The sequence below is a fragment of the Lepidochelys kempii genome, chromosome 5 (assembly GCF_965140285.1).
Source record: "Lepidochelys kempii isolate rLepKem1 chromosome 5, rLepKem1.hap1, whole genome shotgun sequence".
Classification (NCBI taxonomy): Eukaryota; Metazoa; Chordata; order Testudines; family Cheloniidae; genus Lepidochelys; species Lepidochelys kempii.
In genome coordinates this window covers 89,022,880-89,036,947 of record NC_136384.1, presented here as the reverse complement: position 1 = coordinate 89,036,947, position 14,068 = coordinate 89,022,880, and the positions used below count along the sequence as shown (strand labels likewise).

Below are 14,068 nucleotides of genomic sequence, written 5' to 3'. Positions count from 1 at the left end.
TGAATTGAACAGGGGATTTCCCAAAGGCCTGTAGGCTTTGGCTCACATGTAATATTTATCATGTATTGTTGGTTTATTGTAAAGCTGTACAAGTAGCATACTTTAGAGACTATCTTTTAATCTATATAAAATGGTAATTTATGAAATGATGACCAAACCATGTCCATTCCTCATTTTTTCAAACAAAGTTAATATGTATAACACCAGTGTCTCATTGCCAGTTGCAGATGTTTTTTATACTGGGTGTGAATATTCAGTAGTTTATATTCTATGAATTGTTTAACACAACTATGAAACAACCAAATAAGTAATGTAGAAAGACTGTTTAATTTACAAACTGAGCAAGTTCAATGGGCATAAAATGTAGGAAATATTTTCCATATAACAGGGTACTCAAAAAGACAGACAAGGTATTTAGTTCCAATGTACAGTATGTGAATTTCATAAACAGGAGAAACATTCATTTTGGGTTGTGTTATGATATTGTGTAACATTTTCAAAAGCACTTATGTCCCAGCTCCTCAAAAGTAATTAGGCTCCTAACTGCCACTGCGGGGAGAAAGGATGACCCAGCAGTTGGGGAGACATAGGAGACACATGTTTAATTCCTTGCTCTGCCATGGACTGCCTGTGTTGGACAAGTCACTTAGGCTGTCTATGCCTTAGTTCCCTATCTGTAAGGGATCCCAGAGAAGATAGGGACTGCTAGGATAATATCACCCATTGAAACATCATGAAATGATGCCCCTATGACTGAGTTGGTCACAGAATACATGGACATAGAACTGCCATTGAAATCAGTAGCTAGGAGCCAACATACCTTTGAAGATCTGGGCCTAAGTGACTTCGAAGTCCTAATGGGACTTAACAGCGAAGTCATGTAGGTGCTTTGGAAAATGTCTCTCTAGACTTTTTCTAACAGCTATTAAGCACCCTACATATAGTACTGTTTTTAATTAAATTTTTCACTTGTTTTTCTTCACAAAACAGCAGAGTGATCTTTTAATACATAGTGCCTTTTGTACAACTGCTATCTGCATTCCTAAAACTTTGGCAAAACTTTTTCTGGAGTTAGAAATTCAAATCTACTAACCCCAAATCTCTTACTGAAATGTAACTATTCCTTTCAAGAGAAGTCCAAACAATGGGAGATGCCAAAATTCATAGCTAGTGCTCTCATGCCTTAATTGTGTTTCTGCTGTTCTTGAGGAACCTGGCTCACTTTTCTCTCAATGTTTCATTTTCAGCAGTCAAAGTAGGAAGGACCTAGCAGTGTTGCCAAGTGTCACAATTGTAGAGTTTCCTCTATGGTTTTGGGGGGTTGGCTCATGGTTTTTTGGAATGCTTCGGAGTTGGCAATCCTGACCTGGGTGACCTATTACTACCTTAGCCCCGATCCTGCAAACCCTTATGCACATGCGTAAATTTAAGCATGTGAAATAGCCCCACTGAACTCAGTGGAATGACTTATTTACATAGAGTTACTGGCATGCTCCTGTGAGGCCTTGCTTTACAATTTCCATAGAACATAGTTCGTTGTACCTTACAGGTGGTGTGGTGGGTATTACATGACCATGAAGAATGCTCATTGTTTCCTGGAGATTGAAGTAATTATTTTAATGATGATGTTCAGTGTGAGAGGGGTTGAAAATAGATATTAGTATGTAAACGTCAGAATCAACTATTTCTAAACACGTATGTCCACGCACACACACACAAACACCATAACATGTAGTACGCTTTGCGGTGTTCCCTAATATGCCTTTGAATGAAGATTCAGAACAGTGCAGAATTTGGTTTCTGTGCTGACATATGTGGAGAGTTAGGATCTTTCCTGTCTCGTCCTTCTGATGTAAGTCAGACTTACAATGAGATTTTAACATTGTATTTTATGGAAAGGAGCTGCTATGCTGTACTATGTCAGTGCGTTGGCAGTATCTGGCATATGTCATTATATAGCTTTTTGTCACATGGCATCTTAAAGGAATGGCAGGAGCCATTAGGATCTATTTAGTGGTTGAATTAAGTGGGAGCACAGCTTTACCTCCTATCTTGTGTACACTACAGGGACATCCTCAGATCACATTTGGCCAACAAATGCAAATATATATTCACTCCTGCTGGTTTAAATAAGACTTCTGATACTTGACTGTTTCTTTATTGAATAGCTTTTTGGAACGCACAAACAAAACAAAGTGCAAAGATTCTCACTTCCTAATTCTACACAAAATAAAGAGAAGTTCTGAATGTGTAAAGTTTTCCAAATAACTATCTAGATTCAAAGTCTTCACCTTCAGCTTTCATCTTCCTACAAACACAGGAATAGAAGTTACCATACTGGAGGTCTACTTTGTCCAGTACCCTGTCTGACAGTGATTCATATAAGATGCTTTGGAGGACTCCAAAGCCCTTTCCACTAATAAACTCTGTTCCTGCAAACTTCCAAAGCCCCTATGCACAGATTCCCTCCAACGTCTAAAACCTCTTCCCACTATCTCCTCCTCCTCTAGAAAAAATCTCTGTGTCCTACCACAAAAATCCAAAGCCCCTTCACAGATCAGGTGAATCTTCCTAAAAGCATCAAAGCAAACAAACCTATGTTTGGAAATAATGCAAATTGTCTTATTTGTAAACATTAAACAGCTGTAGCTACCCACCCTTTGCAAGCTCAGTTTAAAGAAGCAAAAGCAGCTGTAGCATCCCATCCCTCTGTAACTGATCCAAAGCCCATTGAAGTCAGTGAAAAAACATTGACTTCAATGGCCTTTGGATCAGGCCCTTAGCAAACTTCTTCATTAAGCATGCTGGGCCAAATTCATCCAGAGCTGAATTTAGCCCCCAGAATTATAGTGTATGAAGCTAGAATTCACAATTTCACATGGTCTAAAAAGTTGATTTTGTTAGGGCCTCTTCCAGTTCCTTTTCAGGTAAGTCGAAAATGTGTTCAGAAACACCTCTTGAAGTCTGTCACTGTGGAATACCCACAACGGAATGAGCTGCACGATGCATGCCTTACAAACAGTGGAACAAAAAGGAAAACAAACAAACAAAAAGGGGAGGGGGAGGTAAAAGAAAAGTCATTACAGGTAGCTATAAAGAAATCAAATCAGTGTTCATGTAGGTTATAATAATTAGCATTGAAAACTTTTGTGATACTGCTACAGTCAATATTTCAGCGTGGGGAGGGGTTTTTTTTCAGTTTCCAACTGATGGAATCTACTCATATCAGTGCTTGTACCTAACTCCAACTACGGTTAATTGGTGACATATATAAGCATCAACAATTCACAATCAGCATTAAGCCTGTACAGAATTTTTCATTTGGGGCCTGATCCAAAACCCCATGAAATCAATGGGAAGACTCCAGTTGACTTCAATGGGCTTTGGGATCAGTCCCTGAGAGCCCTGTAATAATTATTAAATTTAATTACCAAGATCTCATGGGCTAAACAACCAAATGTCTCCTCTCCAACAGTTACATACATCAGTGATTCTCTAACAAACTCCTCCGCAGTCTTTGTTATGAGATTGGGTTTTTGGTACATTGTCATTGGAGTAGAAACAGCAAAAGGAGCCACCACCTGAAATAAAAGATCATTATTGACAATAATTAGTGCCTTTCATTTAGAAAGGTCCTTAACACATTATAGAAGGTATATGGAGCATCAGTGAAAGGGCAGCCACCTCTCAGGTGGAGTGAGGAGAGGAAGCTTTTGTTTCACAACAGTGAGGAGGAAATTTTAGCAGGGACATTGGGCCACCCAACGCTTCCACACGGGTGTCCAGCACTTCATGGGATTGGGCTCTGTGACTGGACTTCAAATATTCATGAAAATGAAGGCAAATAACAAAGATACTATATCACCTGTATGATAATTCCCTTTGCCTTATATTCTGCTTGAAGTGCTTTGGAAAATGTGCATACAAAAGCCTAGAATAACAAAATTGAATAAACTTAGTCATAAGGAACTGAAATTACTTGTGTGCACACATGCATGCATATACACACATACCCCTTACCAAAATGGCCCCCAACTATCATCCAAGCTAGAGCACAAACATGTCTGCAAAACCTAGCAATGAGTTACTTAGTGAATCCACCTGCTGTACCACATTTAGAAAAGGAGGGCCTGAATCTGATCCCACAGGATCTTCTACACAGAAAAAGTTGTACCCATAGTCCAGCACGAGTCAGACATGAAACAAGCGCTAGTGTACAAGGGACTCAAAAGTATCCCAGGTTATGAAAATGCAGTTTTGAGGACACAGTGGTAAAAAAGCCTGAGCTGTGTTTACACCAGTTGCTAGCACAGGTGCAGTTGTACCATTGCTGGAATATAACACATTCTTCTTTTGACACATGTGCTGAGACATCCACCCCACACCAGGCCTGCAGGGGGAAATTAGGCCAATAACCTATAGGCTGGACCTGGAGGAAACCTAGGGTGTACAAGGACCTACTTGCAGATAAGTCCAGCTCGGGGGAGGAGCTGGGCAGGACCTATAAAGAAAGGAAGGAGGTGGGTGGGGTGGGTAACCTACAGTTGCATTTCCTGATACAAGGGTAGGGTTGCCAGGCATCTGGTTTTTGACTGGAATGCCCGACTGCTAAAAGTCTGGTCGGCAGCACAGTGGGGCTAAGGCAGGCTGCCTGACATGGCTCCACACGGCTCTCAGCAGCAGCCGGCATGTCTGATTCCTAGACACAGGGGCAACCATGGTGGCTTTGCATGCTGCCCCTGCCCCAAGCGCCGGCTCTGTAGCTCCCTTTGGCCAGGAACTGCAGCCAATGGGAGCTGCGGGGGTGATGCCTGCAGGTGTGGGCAGCATGCAGAATCCCCTGGGTTCTCTGCCTAGGAGCCAGATATACTGGCCATTTTCAGGAGCCACCTGAGGTAAGCGCCGCCTGGCCAGAGCCCCCACTTTGAAAAAATCCTTCCTGCATCCCAATCCCCTGCCCCAGCTTAGAACTCTCTTCTGCATCCCAACCCCTCATCCCCAGCTTGAGTCCTGTCTCACACCCAAACTCCCTCCTGCACCCTGCCAGCAGGTTTAAAACAAATAAAAGGAAGTTCTTCTTCACTCAGCACACTGTGGAACTCCTTGCCTGAGGAGGTTGTGAAGGCTAGGACTATAACAGGGTTTAAAAGAGAACTGGATAAATTCATGGAGGTTAAGTCCATTAATGGCTATTAGCCAACCCCCTATCCCAGCCTAGTGAGGGTGGAAGAGAGCAAACGATGGAGGGAGAAGGGATGGAGTGAGCAGGGGTGGGCTCTCAGCGAAGGGTCAGGGCAGGGGTGAGTTCCCAGGGCAGGAGTTGGGGCAAGGGTGTTTGGTTTTGTGCGATTAGAAAGTTGGCAACCCTATACAAGGGGGAAGAGTGGGAAGCTGCAAGGAGAGAGTAGGAAGCAGTCCAGGGAAGAAGCAGTAAGGGCTGGAAGAGTAAAAGCCCAGAGCTGCTTGGTTGAGGGTCCCTGGACTGGAACCCAGTGTAGAGGGTAGGCCCAGGTTCCCCTACCAGCCACTGGAGGAGTGGCACAGACCAGGCAGTGAGGAGCAGACTGCACCTGAGACAGTTTGCCTTACAGTACCTTAGATAGGGGGAGAACTTTAATGTGAGTTGACTGGCAGGCTAAGCTATGAAGAGGAAAGTGCCGCAGCTCCAGGAGCATGAGAGGCTAGTGAGTGAGTGAGAACAACGACTGACTGAGTAACTACAGGAAGGGTTTTAAGACCAGATAGCAGAGCTAATTCCCCATCTGAGCCACAAGGAGGCACTGCCAAGTGGTGAGTAGTGCAGTTCCTGGGCCAATGCACTTACAGGAGAGTAACCATTGATTCCACTCAAGTTAGTCCCAATTTACTGTTGTGAGTGAAATCCAAATCAGGGCTGGAATTTGGACATATTTATTTGTATTGCTGCTGTTCAAATGTCTTGCCAAAAATCATGAGTCAGGCCCCATAACATCATGAGCCTGGCTTACAAATAATTAGACTTTTAAAAACAGTACGTTTGGCAGAGGAAAGAGAGATAGATACTTTCTGTTGCTTGATCCTTTAGTGTTTTAGTGTTTCCAGGCTTCTCTCCACACCAGAAGGGCTAGAAACTTGGCTTTCATTTTTTAAAAAAAGTAGTAAGAGTCTCACATAATCTCAGGTTTCAGAGTAGTCTCATGACTTCAGTAGCTGGGGCATGGAGACACACCAAATATCAAGTGACTCGGCAACACTGAGTCATTCATCAGTAATTAGATGCACAAAATCAGTGTTGAAGATAATGTTTTCTGGTGCTTTTTAGATATTATGCAGAGGGCAACTGGTGTTTTACACCTCAATAGTCTCATTCCAGCATCTGAAAATATACTATGAGCAGTGAGAGGAAAGGTCCCTTTTTAAATTGGAATTAACTATATAGTGGTAGAAGATAAATCATTTGTATGCTTTTTTTGGCCCATAATGCCATTTTAATCCCTAAATAGAATTGAGGTTCACTTTATTTAAAAAATTAAAATCACCAAAAGGCTAGACAGCTGAATAAGCCATTCTAGGCACCAGAGAATAAGGGTTGCATTTTGTGTGTGTGATTCTCAAGTAGAGGCTGGTAGACAGGCCCTCTGAAAAACAAGAGAAGGGATTGGAAAAAAACCTGAAAATTAAAGATAGACGAGTGTTAGCCTTTTAGTTCCTCTCCATTTTCTGTCACATATTGCAGTGCTCTTTATCTTGCAACAGTGACAAGAGCCAAATTCAAAAACTCTAGTGTGGAGAAGAACCCAAGCCTGGAAATGTGGCTCTGGATTGAGATCCATATTTCATGGACCCAAATTGCAAAATTAAGATCCACAGATGAATCTAGATCCCAATGTACCCATAGTTCAATATTGTTCCTGTTGGGACCATCTCTAGTCTGGAAACTTTGGGCCTGATTATCTGCCGTGCACCTTGTATAGTATGTTACTCCTGTACAAACTGAGCAAAACTGGGTGTAAAATACTATCAGGTCAGAATTCTCCACTCATTTACATCAATGGTAACATTTTTACATCCACTTTGCACAGATCAATGACTATGCAAAGTGCAAGTAGAGATGACGGATGGTTTGGTTTTTAGGATACTAGCCTAGGACTTGATCTGGGTCCGAGTCCCTGCTCTACCACAGACATCCGTGTAACAATGGGCACGTCACAGCCTCTCTGTGCCTCAGTTTCTCATCTATAAAATGGGGATGATATGGAAATGCTATCTTACAAGTTTCAGAGTAGCAGCCATGTTAGTCTGTATTCACAAAAAGAAAAGGAGTACTAGTGGCACCTTAGAGACTAACAAATTTATTTGAGCATAAGCTTTCGTGAGCTACAGCTCACTTCATCAGATCTTGTGAGTATTTATATATTAGAGTGTGAGGTTCTCAGATATATGGTCCCTGTTTCCATAATAAGTACCTAAAAAGAGACATGTCAGTCGGTCATCAGAAATTTTTAGATAATGCTGACCACGTTTTTTTCAATCTAAAAATATTTTATTGAATTTGATTTCACTTTTGAGTAGAGCCATGAGAAACTTAGGCAACCAAAAAACCCCACCTAAAAACTCAGGTTTCAATGTAGCTGAAACTTGGGCTAGATTTGTGTGAGTTTGGTCTGGGTTTTGAGGAAGCCTGGGTGGAACGTCACCCAAACAAAAGCTGAGTTTCAGCATTTTATGGTTTTGAATGGAAATCAAAGTGAATCCTATCAGTATGAAGTTAAAATTTTGGGAGTTTTAACTCAAAGTGAAGCCTCCAAATGAAACACAGGCAAGGCAACCCCTACCTGCTGATGGTGGGGCAGCTGAGTGAGGGAAACTGGGGGTCCGACCTGCCTGCCCTCCCCCGCCACGCATCTCCCATCTCCATCCTTCCACTACACAAAATTTTACCCTCCACAAAATCTGTCACATTTTGTGCATCTTCAGTCTTGAGTACACCAGTTAGCCTGTCCCTACAGAAGTTCACCATTGCCCTATTCTTTGCCTTAGTTTAGAGGGATACTATGAATATTGTGGTGGTGGTGTTTAATTGTATCTGAAAATATCAATATTATTAGTCAGATTCGCAGCTAGTGCATTGCTTCCATAGACTTCAATGGAGCTACACTGATTTAGACCAGCTGAGGTGTAAAACATTTCAGCAACACTGATTTACAAAGCAATATGAAAGACTTACTTTAGAAGCTGAATATATAGTATATAATGGACAAGGAAAGGTGCCCAAACCAGAAGAAAGGTTCAGAATAAGTCCTTTTCGTCTGAAATTCAAATTAAATTGTTAAAATTAAATTTTCCTTTTGCTATATTACAGTAGGATCTGGGTCCTGCACAAGATTAAATCTGCAGTCTTTTCCTCTAGAAGGCAGAACTTTTCTATTATACAAACAGAATAGGCTACATTCTCAAAGAGAGTCTTTAGAGCTTAATTAGGCACCAGCAAATACACAGACAGAAAATTGTAGAAGTGTAATTTAAGTGAATAGTGCAACTGGAACCATGGGGGATTTTGCTTATGGTGTTTTACATCTGAGCATGAATATTGTCAGATATTTGAAAAATTCAGAGAAAAGAATTTATGCTTATAACTGCTCCTTAACCAAACCATTCCTCTTCCTACTTCCTTCATTTGTGCCTTCATTTTCCCTATACGCAGTAAAAAGCATCTCTCAGCTATTTTCATACTAACCAAAGGGAAAACTAATAAAAGGTAAAAGCTTGTCTTTATTGTTGCTGAAACAAAAATTTACTGTATCCTAAAATAAAAATTTTCTTCTCACCCTTTTTAAATTCTAACAGATGGAAATTTAGTTATCAAAATTATGTCTTAAATATATGTTCCCTTGAAACAGATAAGAAAAGGAACCCTTTACTCATGGAGCTGAATTAATTGCTCTTAGTAAATCCAGTTATTGTAACCTATCTTTAACACTTAAATATTATTATTCCAAACTCTACAGCTACCTTTAAAAATACTTATGTGCGTAAAGACATTTGCATGTTTAATTAGACTCATAAAAGGCAGGTTTACATATGCTATACAAGCATATCTTTTTTGTAAACTTAACCCAGTATATTACATCTTCTGATCTGCCTTATATTTTACTTTTTTGTTACAGTTCCTACCAGTTGTTCACACAGCAATGGGAGAAATAAATTATACTGAACATCGACACACTGGAACTTGAGTAGTTATTGCAGAACTAATTGGAGCTAGCAAGTATTTGCTAGAATTAGAACCCACAGAAAGCTTAAGGGAAAAAATGTACTTTTACCTTCGCTCCATTTGTTTCAAAATTATCTGTGTCATCTACAAGAAATAAAACAGCTATGAGTTACATTCCTTCTCCCTGTGCTTTGTGTCTTTTTTTTTGTTTGTTTTGTTGTTGTTTTTTTTAAACAAAGAAAATGTGCTAACACCTTAAGTTCTTTAAGAGTACGGGGGGGTCTGAGCCAGAGCAGGTAGGTTAAAAAAAATACTTTGAAATTTTGGGGAAAGACTAGAAATTTTACTGGCACAGATTAGAACACATTGAGTTGAATTGTTGACCAAAGTTTCCAAGGGTCAGTTTGATATGCAACTTTCTCCAGCTTATGTAAATCTTCTCCAAACTATCTGAATTTCATGAGTCTGTAATATTGGATCAAATATCTCAATCTGTTTCTTGGTATTTCAGCATTTCCACTTCTGGTCCCAACTAGGATCAGAAAGTGCAAAAACACAATGTTTTTCCTTATCTTTTCAACTTTTTCAAGCCGCAGCATAAAAGCTTTAGGTTCATTTTGAATTTCAAAGGTTTGTGTTGTATCTCTATCACTCTAACCCTGTTTTAGCAAAGCACTTAGTTATGTGCTCAAGTCCATCCCTATTTAGTGAAGCACTTATGCACATGCTTAACATTAAGTATGGACTTGAGTCCGTTTGAACTCAATGGGACTCCTCAGTGTTCAAAGACTTACACATGTGCTTAGCTTTTAAGGAGAAGAGCCTTGATAGACAACTTACAAAGAAAGGAAGGGCTAACACTGTAAACTAGTGCAGATAAACATACTGGTGCTTAGTTCCGGTCAGCAGCGTGAAGGGGGTGAGAATGTGCATTCGGGGGTTTAAGCCTCATTTTCAAATTGGAATTTATGGACGAAAGGATGGAGCCATTTCGTGTCCGAGTGGGTGAAGGGAGAAGGTGCCAGTCATAGTGGACAGAGTGGAAAAAGGTCCAGAGATGAGTGGCTGGAAGACATCAATATGGAAATTTGCCATGAAGTTTCACTGGAACAAGGAGGGCAGAAGAGAGAGACTACAGTATCAATGAAAGCAGATGCCACAAGGAACATCCTGCCCCTATCCAATACAATGGCAAAAATCCCATTAAATGCACTGGAGCCAGGATTTCACCTCACGATGTTTAGAGCTTGCAGGAGGTCAAGAGCTTACATATGATCAGGACAAAAATGAGAAACCAGCAGAAACATTTGAAGAGAGGATGGATCTAGTCAGAGACATGATTAATTCTTGTACCAGCATTTGGAATAGACGGAAGGGGGCATGTGGCTTTGTGAGAGGCCAGAGAGGTGGAGGTTGCAGTAACTAGGGGAAGGCATCATCCAGGCCGAGAAAGGGAATTATTTGGTGGAGGGGTAGAGAGGAATTGGCAGATTTTATGGAAGTTTTATAGAAAGAAATGGCAGAAATAAATAGTTTATTTTAGTTGAACAATATGAAAGGATTTATACATCAAACCTTGAAGAAGAAATCATTTGCCTAACCAGCTAACACAGCTTATTTTGGCTTGTCCCACTTCTACACACTTAAATTTAGCCTTTTAGCTGTCTCCCCCCCCCAAGAATTATTTTGGGGTTTGTGCTGGATTTTAAAATCCAGACACCTTTCAAGAAGAGAGATTCTTTGGTAAGCAGTCAAAGCAATTCTCAGAGCATAGCCTTTGAGAAAGTATGTGGTGTGATCAAACAGGCCAAACTGGGGGAGGTAGGTATGTTAGATAGGGGGAGGAAACTCTCAACAATTAAAGAGGAAAGTCTGTCGATAAAAGCCTCTCATGTCATGTTTATAAAGATATTAGCTAAGGTTGAGATGAACTATGAAGCATTTAGTTGTAGCTCAGGTTAACATGTTGCCCCAAACAGCAGAGCAACAAACCTTAATCAGAGCTGGGGAGGTGGTGAAATACTAACTGTGCTTGAAAGGGAAGTAGCTAATCAAAATTAGAGCTGGCCAGAGAACAGTTTTGTTTTGAAACAACTTATGAGGTTTTGAAATCTGTCTTCAAAAGGTTTGTTCAATCTGCAATGAATGTTTTCACAAGGTGGAATTGCATCACATCCATTTTTGAAGCAAAAAGGTCAGATTTTCAATCTCTCTCTCTCCAACCAGTGTGGACAAGAAGCTTTCCTGTCAAAGGTTTTGTCAAAATTGTTACCTTTTTGCAAAACATTTTGGTTTTTGCCACAACAGCCTATTTAGACAACCAAAAATAGTTTGTTGAGAACTTTCTGACCAGCTCTAATCAAAATGTTTCACACGTAGCAGAACCTAGCAAGTTAATTAGACTCCTAAAATAATGCTTCCATTATGGCTCAGGATGAGCAGCTAAGAAGCCAGCCAAAATGCAAGGAGATAAGAAAACTCATTGTCACTGTTTGAAACAATATCTTTCTCTGGTATAATACATTTATTTCTTTATACACTGAATGTGTGTTGTACATACCTTGGTAACAGAGATAATGTTGCAGTTGATGAGGTTCTGTTGAAAACAAGAAAATAATGCAAATTTAAACACATTTTGAGGGGTCACTTAGCTGGCATTTATAACATGAGGATTCAGTTTGCACAGACTTCTAATGGAACATCCAGGGTAAAAAGTAATTCAAAAGGAGGCTGCAAAAATGCATGCATATTTACCAAGTTTGTACATGCAAATAACTATTTTCCTGCACAATTATCCATTTGTCATTGTATGTTCATTTGTAAGTATGTTTAGTTAGGCCCCAGTTCTCCTCCCACTGAATTCAACAGTGCGACTTCCACAGACCTCAATGGATGCAGGATCTGTCCCTTAGTAAATGGAACCTCCGGCCCTAATTGTTACATTGCAAGAAAAAACAACAGTACTACAACGTAATCCTACCTCATCTGTGTCTGCTCCATTTAGGAAACGGCATGGAAGAGAATTATGAAGCATTCCAACATTGTTAACTAGTCAGGAAGGAAACAGAACAAGAAGAACTATATTTGGATGAAGTGCATAGTTTAGCTGGTTAAACAAAAGGTTTCTCCTTAAGATGCTTTTAAGCTATATGTGAAGAGAAATGCTACGTTAGTGACCCATTTGCTCCCACTGAAACCAAAGCCATTGATATTGACCTCAGTAGAAGCAAAACCAGGCTATTACTGGGTTTTTTAAATTCATTAAAGGGATACTTAAAAAATACTTTGTTCCTATTCATATCACTCCAGTTAGCTTTAACAAAAAGTTCATTTCTAGCGGCTTTCAGGTTCAGTGCAAGAATTCCACACAGCTGTAAAACAAATGCTGAAAATGAATTCATTGAGATTAAACAGGCAGAGTTACCACATAAAATGGATACTACTCAGCAGGTGGTAGATTGGCTTAGATGGTAAATAAATTACTGTACCCTATTAGAGAAATAAGGAACCCAGAGAGGGCCTTGATTCACCTCTACAACCTGTATAATAAACAACCAAAACCAGTTTATTAAGCAAGTGCACACTTAGTTTTAATAACGTCTACATGTTAAAACCAGCTGTTAGTGTCATATACATCATGTTCTAAAACAAGTGATGCCAATTTGTAGTTCCATAGTAAGCTGCAATTACTTAAATGCATTTGTATTTATATAATGTATTATCAAAATACTCTTCAATTAATGGGTCTAATTAACTTACCCAAAATGCCAATTTCTAAGCCTTCAAGACTTTCTTCAATATTCTCATATATGTAATCTTTTGTAAAGTCAGCTTGTATGATCTTCACATTTCTACCTGTGGCCTGTGCTGTAATTAACAACACAAAATGTCTTTATATATAAATAGAGAGAATTGCAATCAGGAGGAATGAGCCAAAGAACTTGGTTCACCCTTTTGTATTGCACTCTGTACTACATGCAGCTGTTTCAACTCCCTTGCTTTTTAACAGTAATCAAAATATAAGCAAAAGGCACTTTCTGTAACACATTTTTTAAGGAAAATGTAAGGTCAGTTTCTGCTCTGAAATCTGTGGAGCGCTGCCCAAATATCAAGACAAAATTTAGCCCCCTAACTATAAATAATGCAAAATTTCTAACATTTCCCCCGATTATTTTAATGTTTATAAGAGAAGGGTTGCAATTTATTGAAAAAGAACATGCTGACAGATCTTTGATGTAAACTCTGTTTTATACAATTATTTAAAAAGTTTGCTTCTTTGTAAGATGAACATTTTAACAAGCAGAACTGGACTTGGCATTTTGGGTGCAGGTTGTGAAATAATATTTTGCTGCCTCCCTCTGAAATATAGCCTATTTGTGTTATTCATAATCACACCACTGTAAAATGGGTCAGGCTAAGGATTTTGGGAAGGATTATTGAGGCAACTCTTTGGGCAACACCTCAACTTTGACTCATTTTACATAAAAGGGAAATGGGAGAATCTATAATCTCTCCCCCTCCCCAACACCTACCCCTCCTCCTGCAAAAGTGGAATCCAGCTGCAGAATTCTGTCTCTGAGTTGTTTGATTTATATCCCGTTTACATTTTCAATACTGTCTTCACAAAGAAGAGAGGTTGACTGACTGACTTCACAAATGAAAGCTGAAATTCTCTGTTGGAGAGCTCAAATTATAACTCTGCTAACAAGGGGGCTCACATGAGAAATATTTACTACTAAACCTGCTTTCAGGTTTCATGATCATCTTGAACCTCCGACCAGGTTTGTTGAAAGATTTGCTAAGTGAATCTAGGACCAGTTGAAAGGCTTTCTCTTCCTCCCTTTCTTGAACGGTGATCTGAACACACACATTTGT

The 14,068-nt window shown here is 39.8% G+C and overlaps 1 protein-coding gene across 1 annotated transcript in view; it reads right to left on the bottom strand.

The window, feature by feature from the left end:
• Positions 1-360: 360 nt before the first annotated feature.
• HSD17B3 (hydroxysteroid 17-beta dehydrogenase 3) overlaps positions 361-14,068 on the bottom strand; it is a 28,660-nt gene continuing 14,952 nt past the window's right edge. The window contains exons 4-11 of the mRNA XM_073344956.1: positions 12,953-13,060; positions 12,174-12,241; positions 11,754-11,789; positions 9,303-9,337; positions 8,207-8,288; positions 3,866-3,931; positions 3,432-3,581; positions 361-3,011 (exon numbers count right to left, since the gene is read on the bottom strand). Coding sequence (XP_073201057.1) covers positions 2,901-3,011; positions 3,432-3,581; positions 3,866-3,931; positions 8,207-8,288; positions 9,303-9,337; positions 11,754-11,789; positions 12,174-12,241; positions 12,953-13,060 — 656 coding nt within the window. The 3' untranslated portion in view covers positions 361-2,900. The remainder of the gene's footprint in view (positions 3,012-3,431; positions 3,582-3,865; positions 3,932-8,206; positions 8,289-9,302; positions 9,338-11,753; positions 11,790-12,173; positions 12,242-12,952; positions 13,061-14,068) is intronic.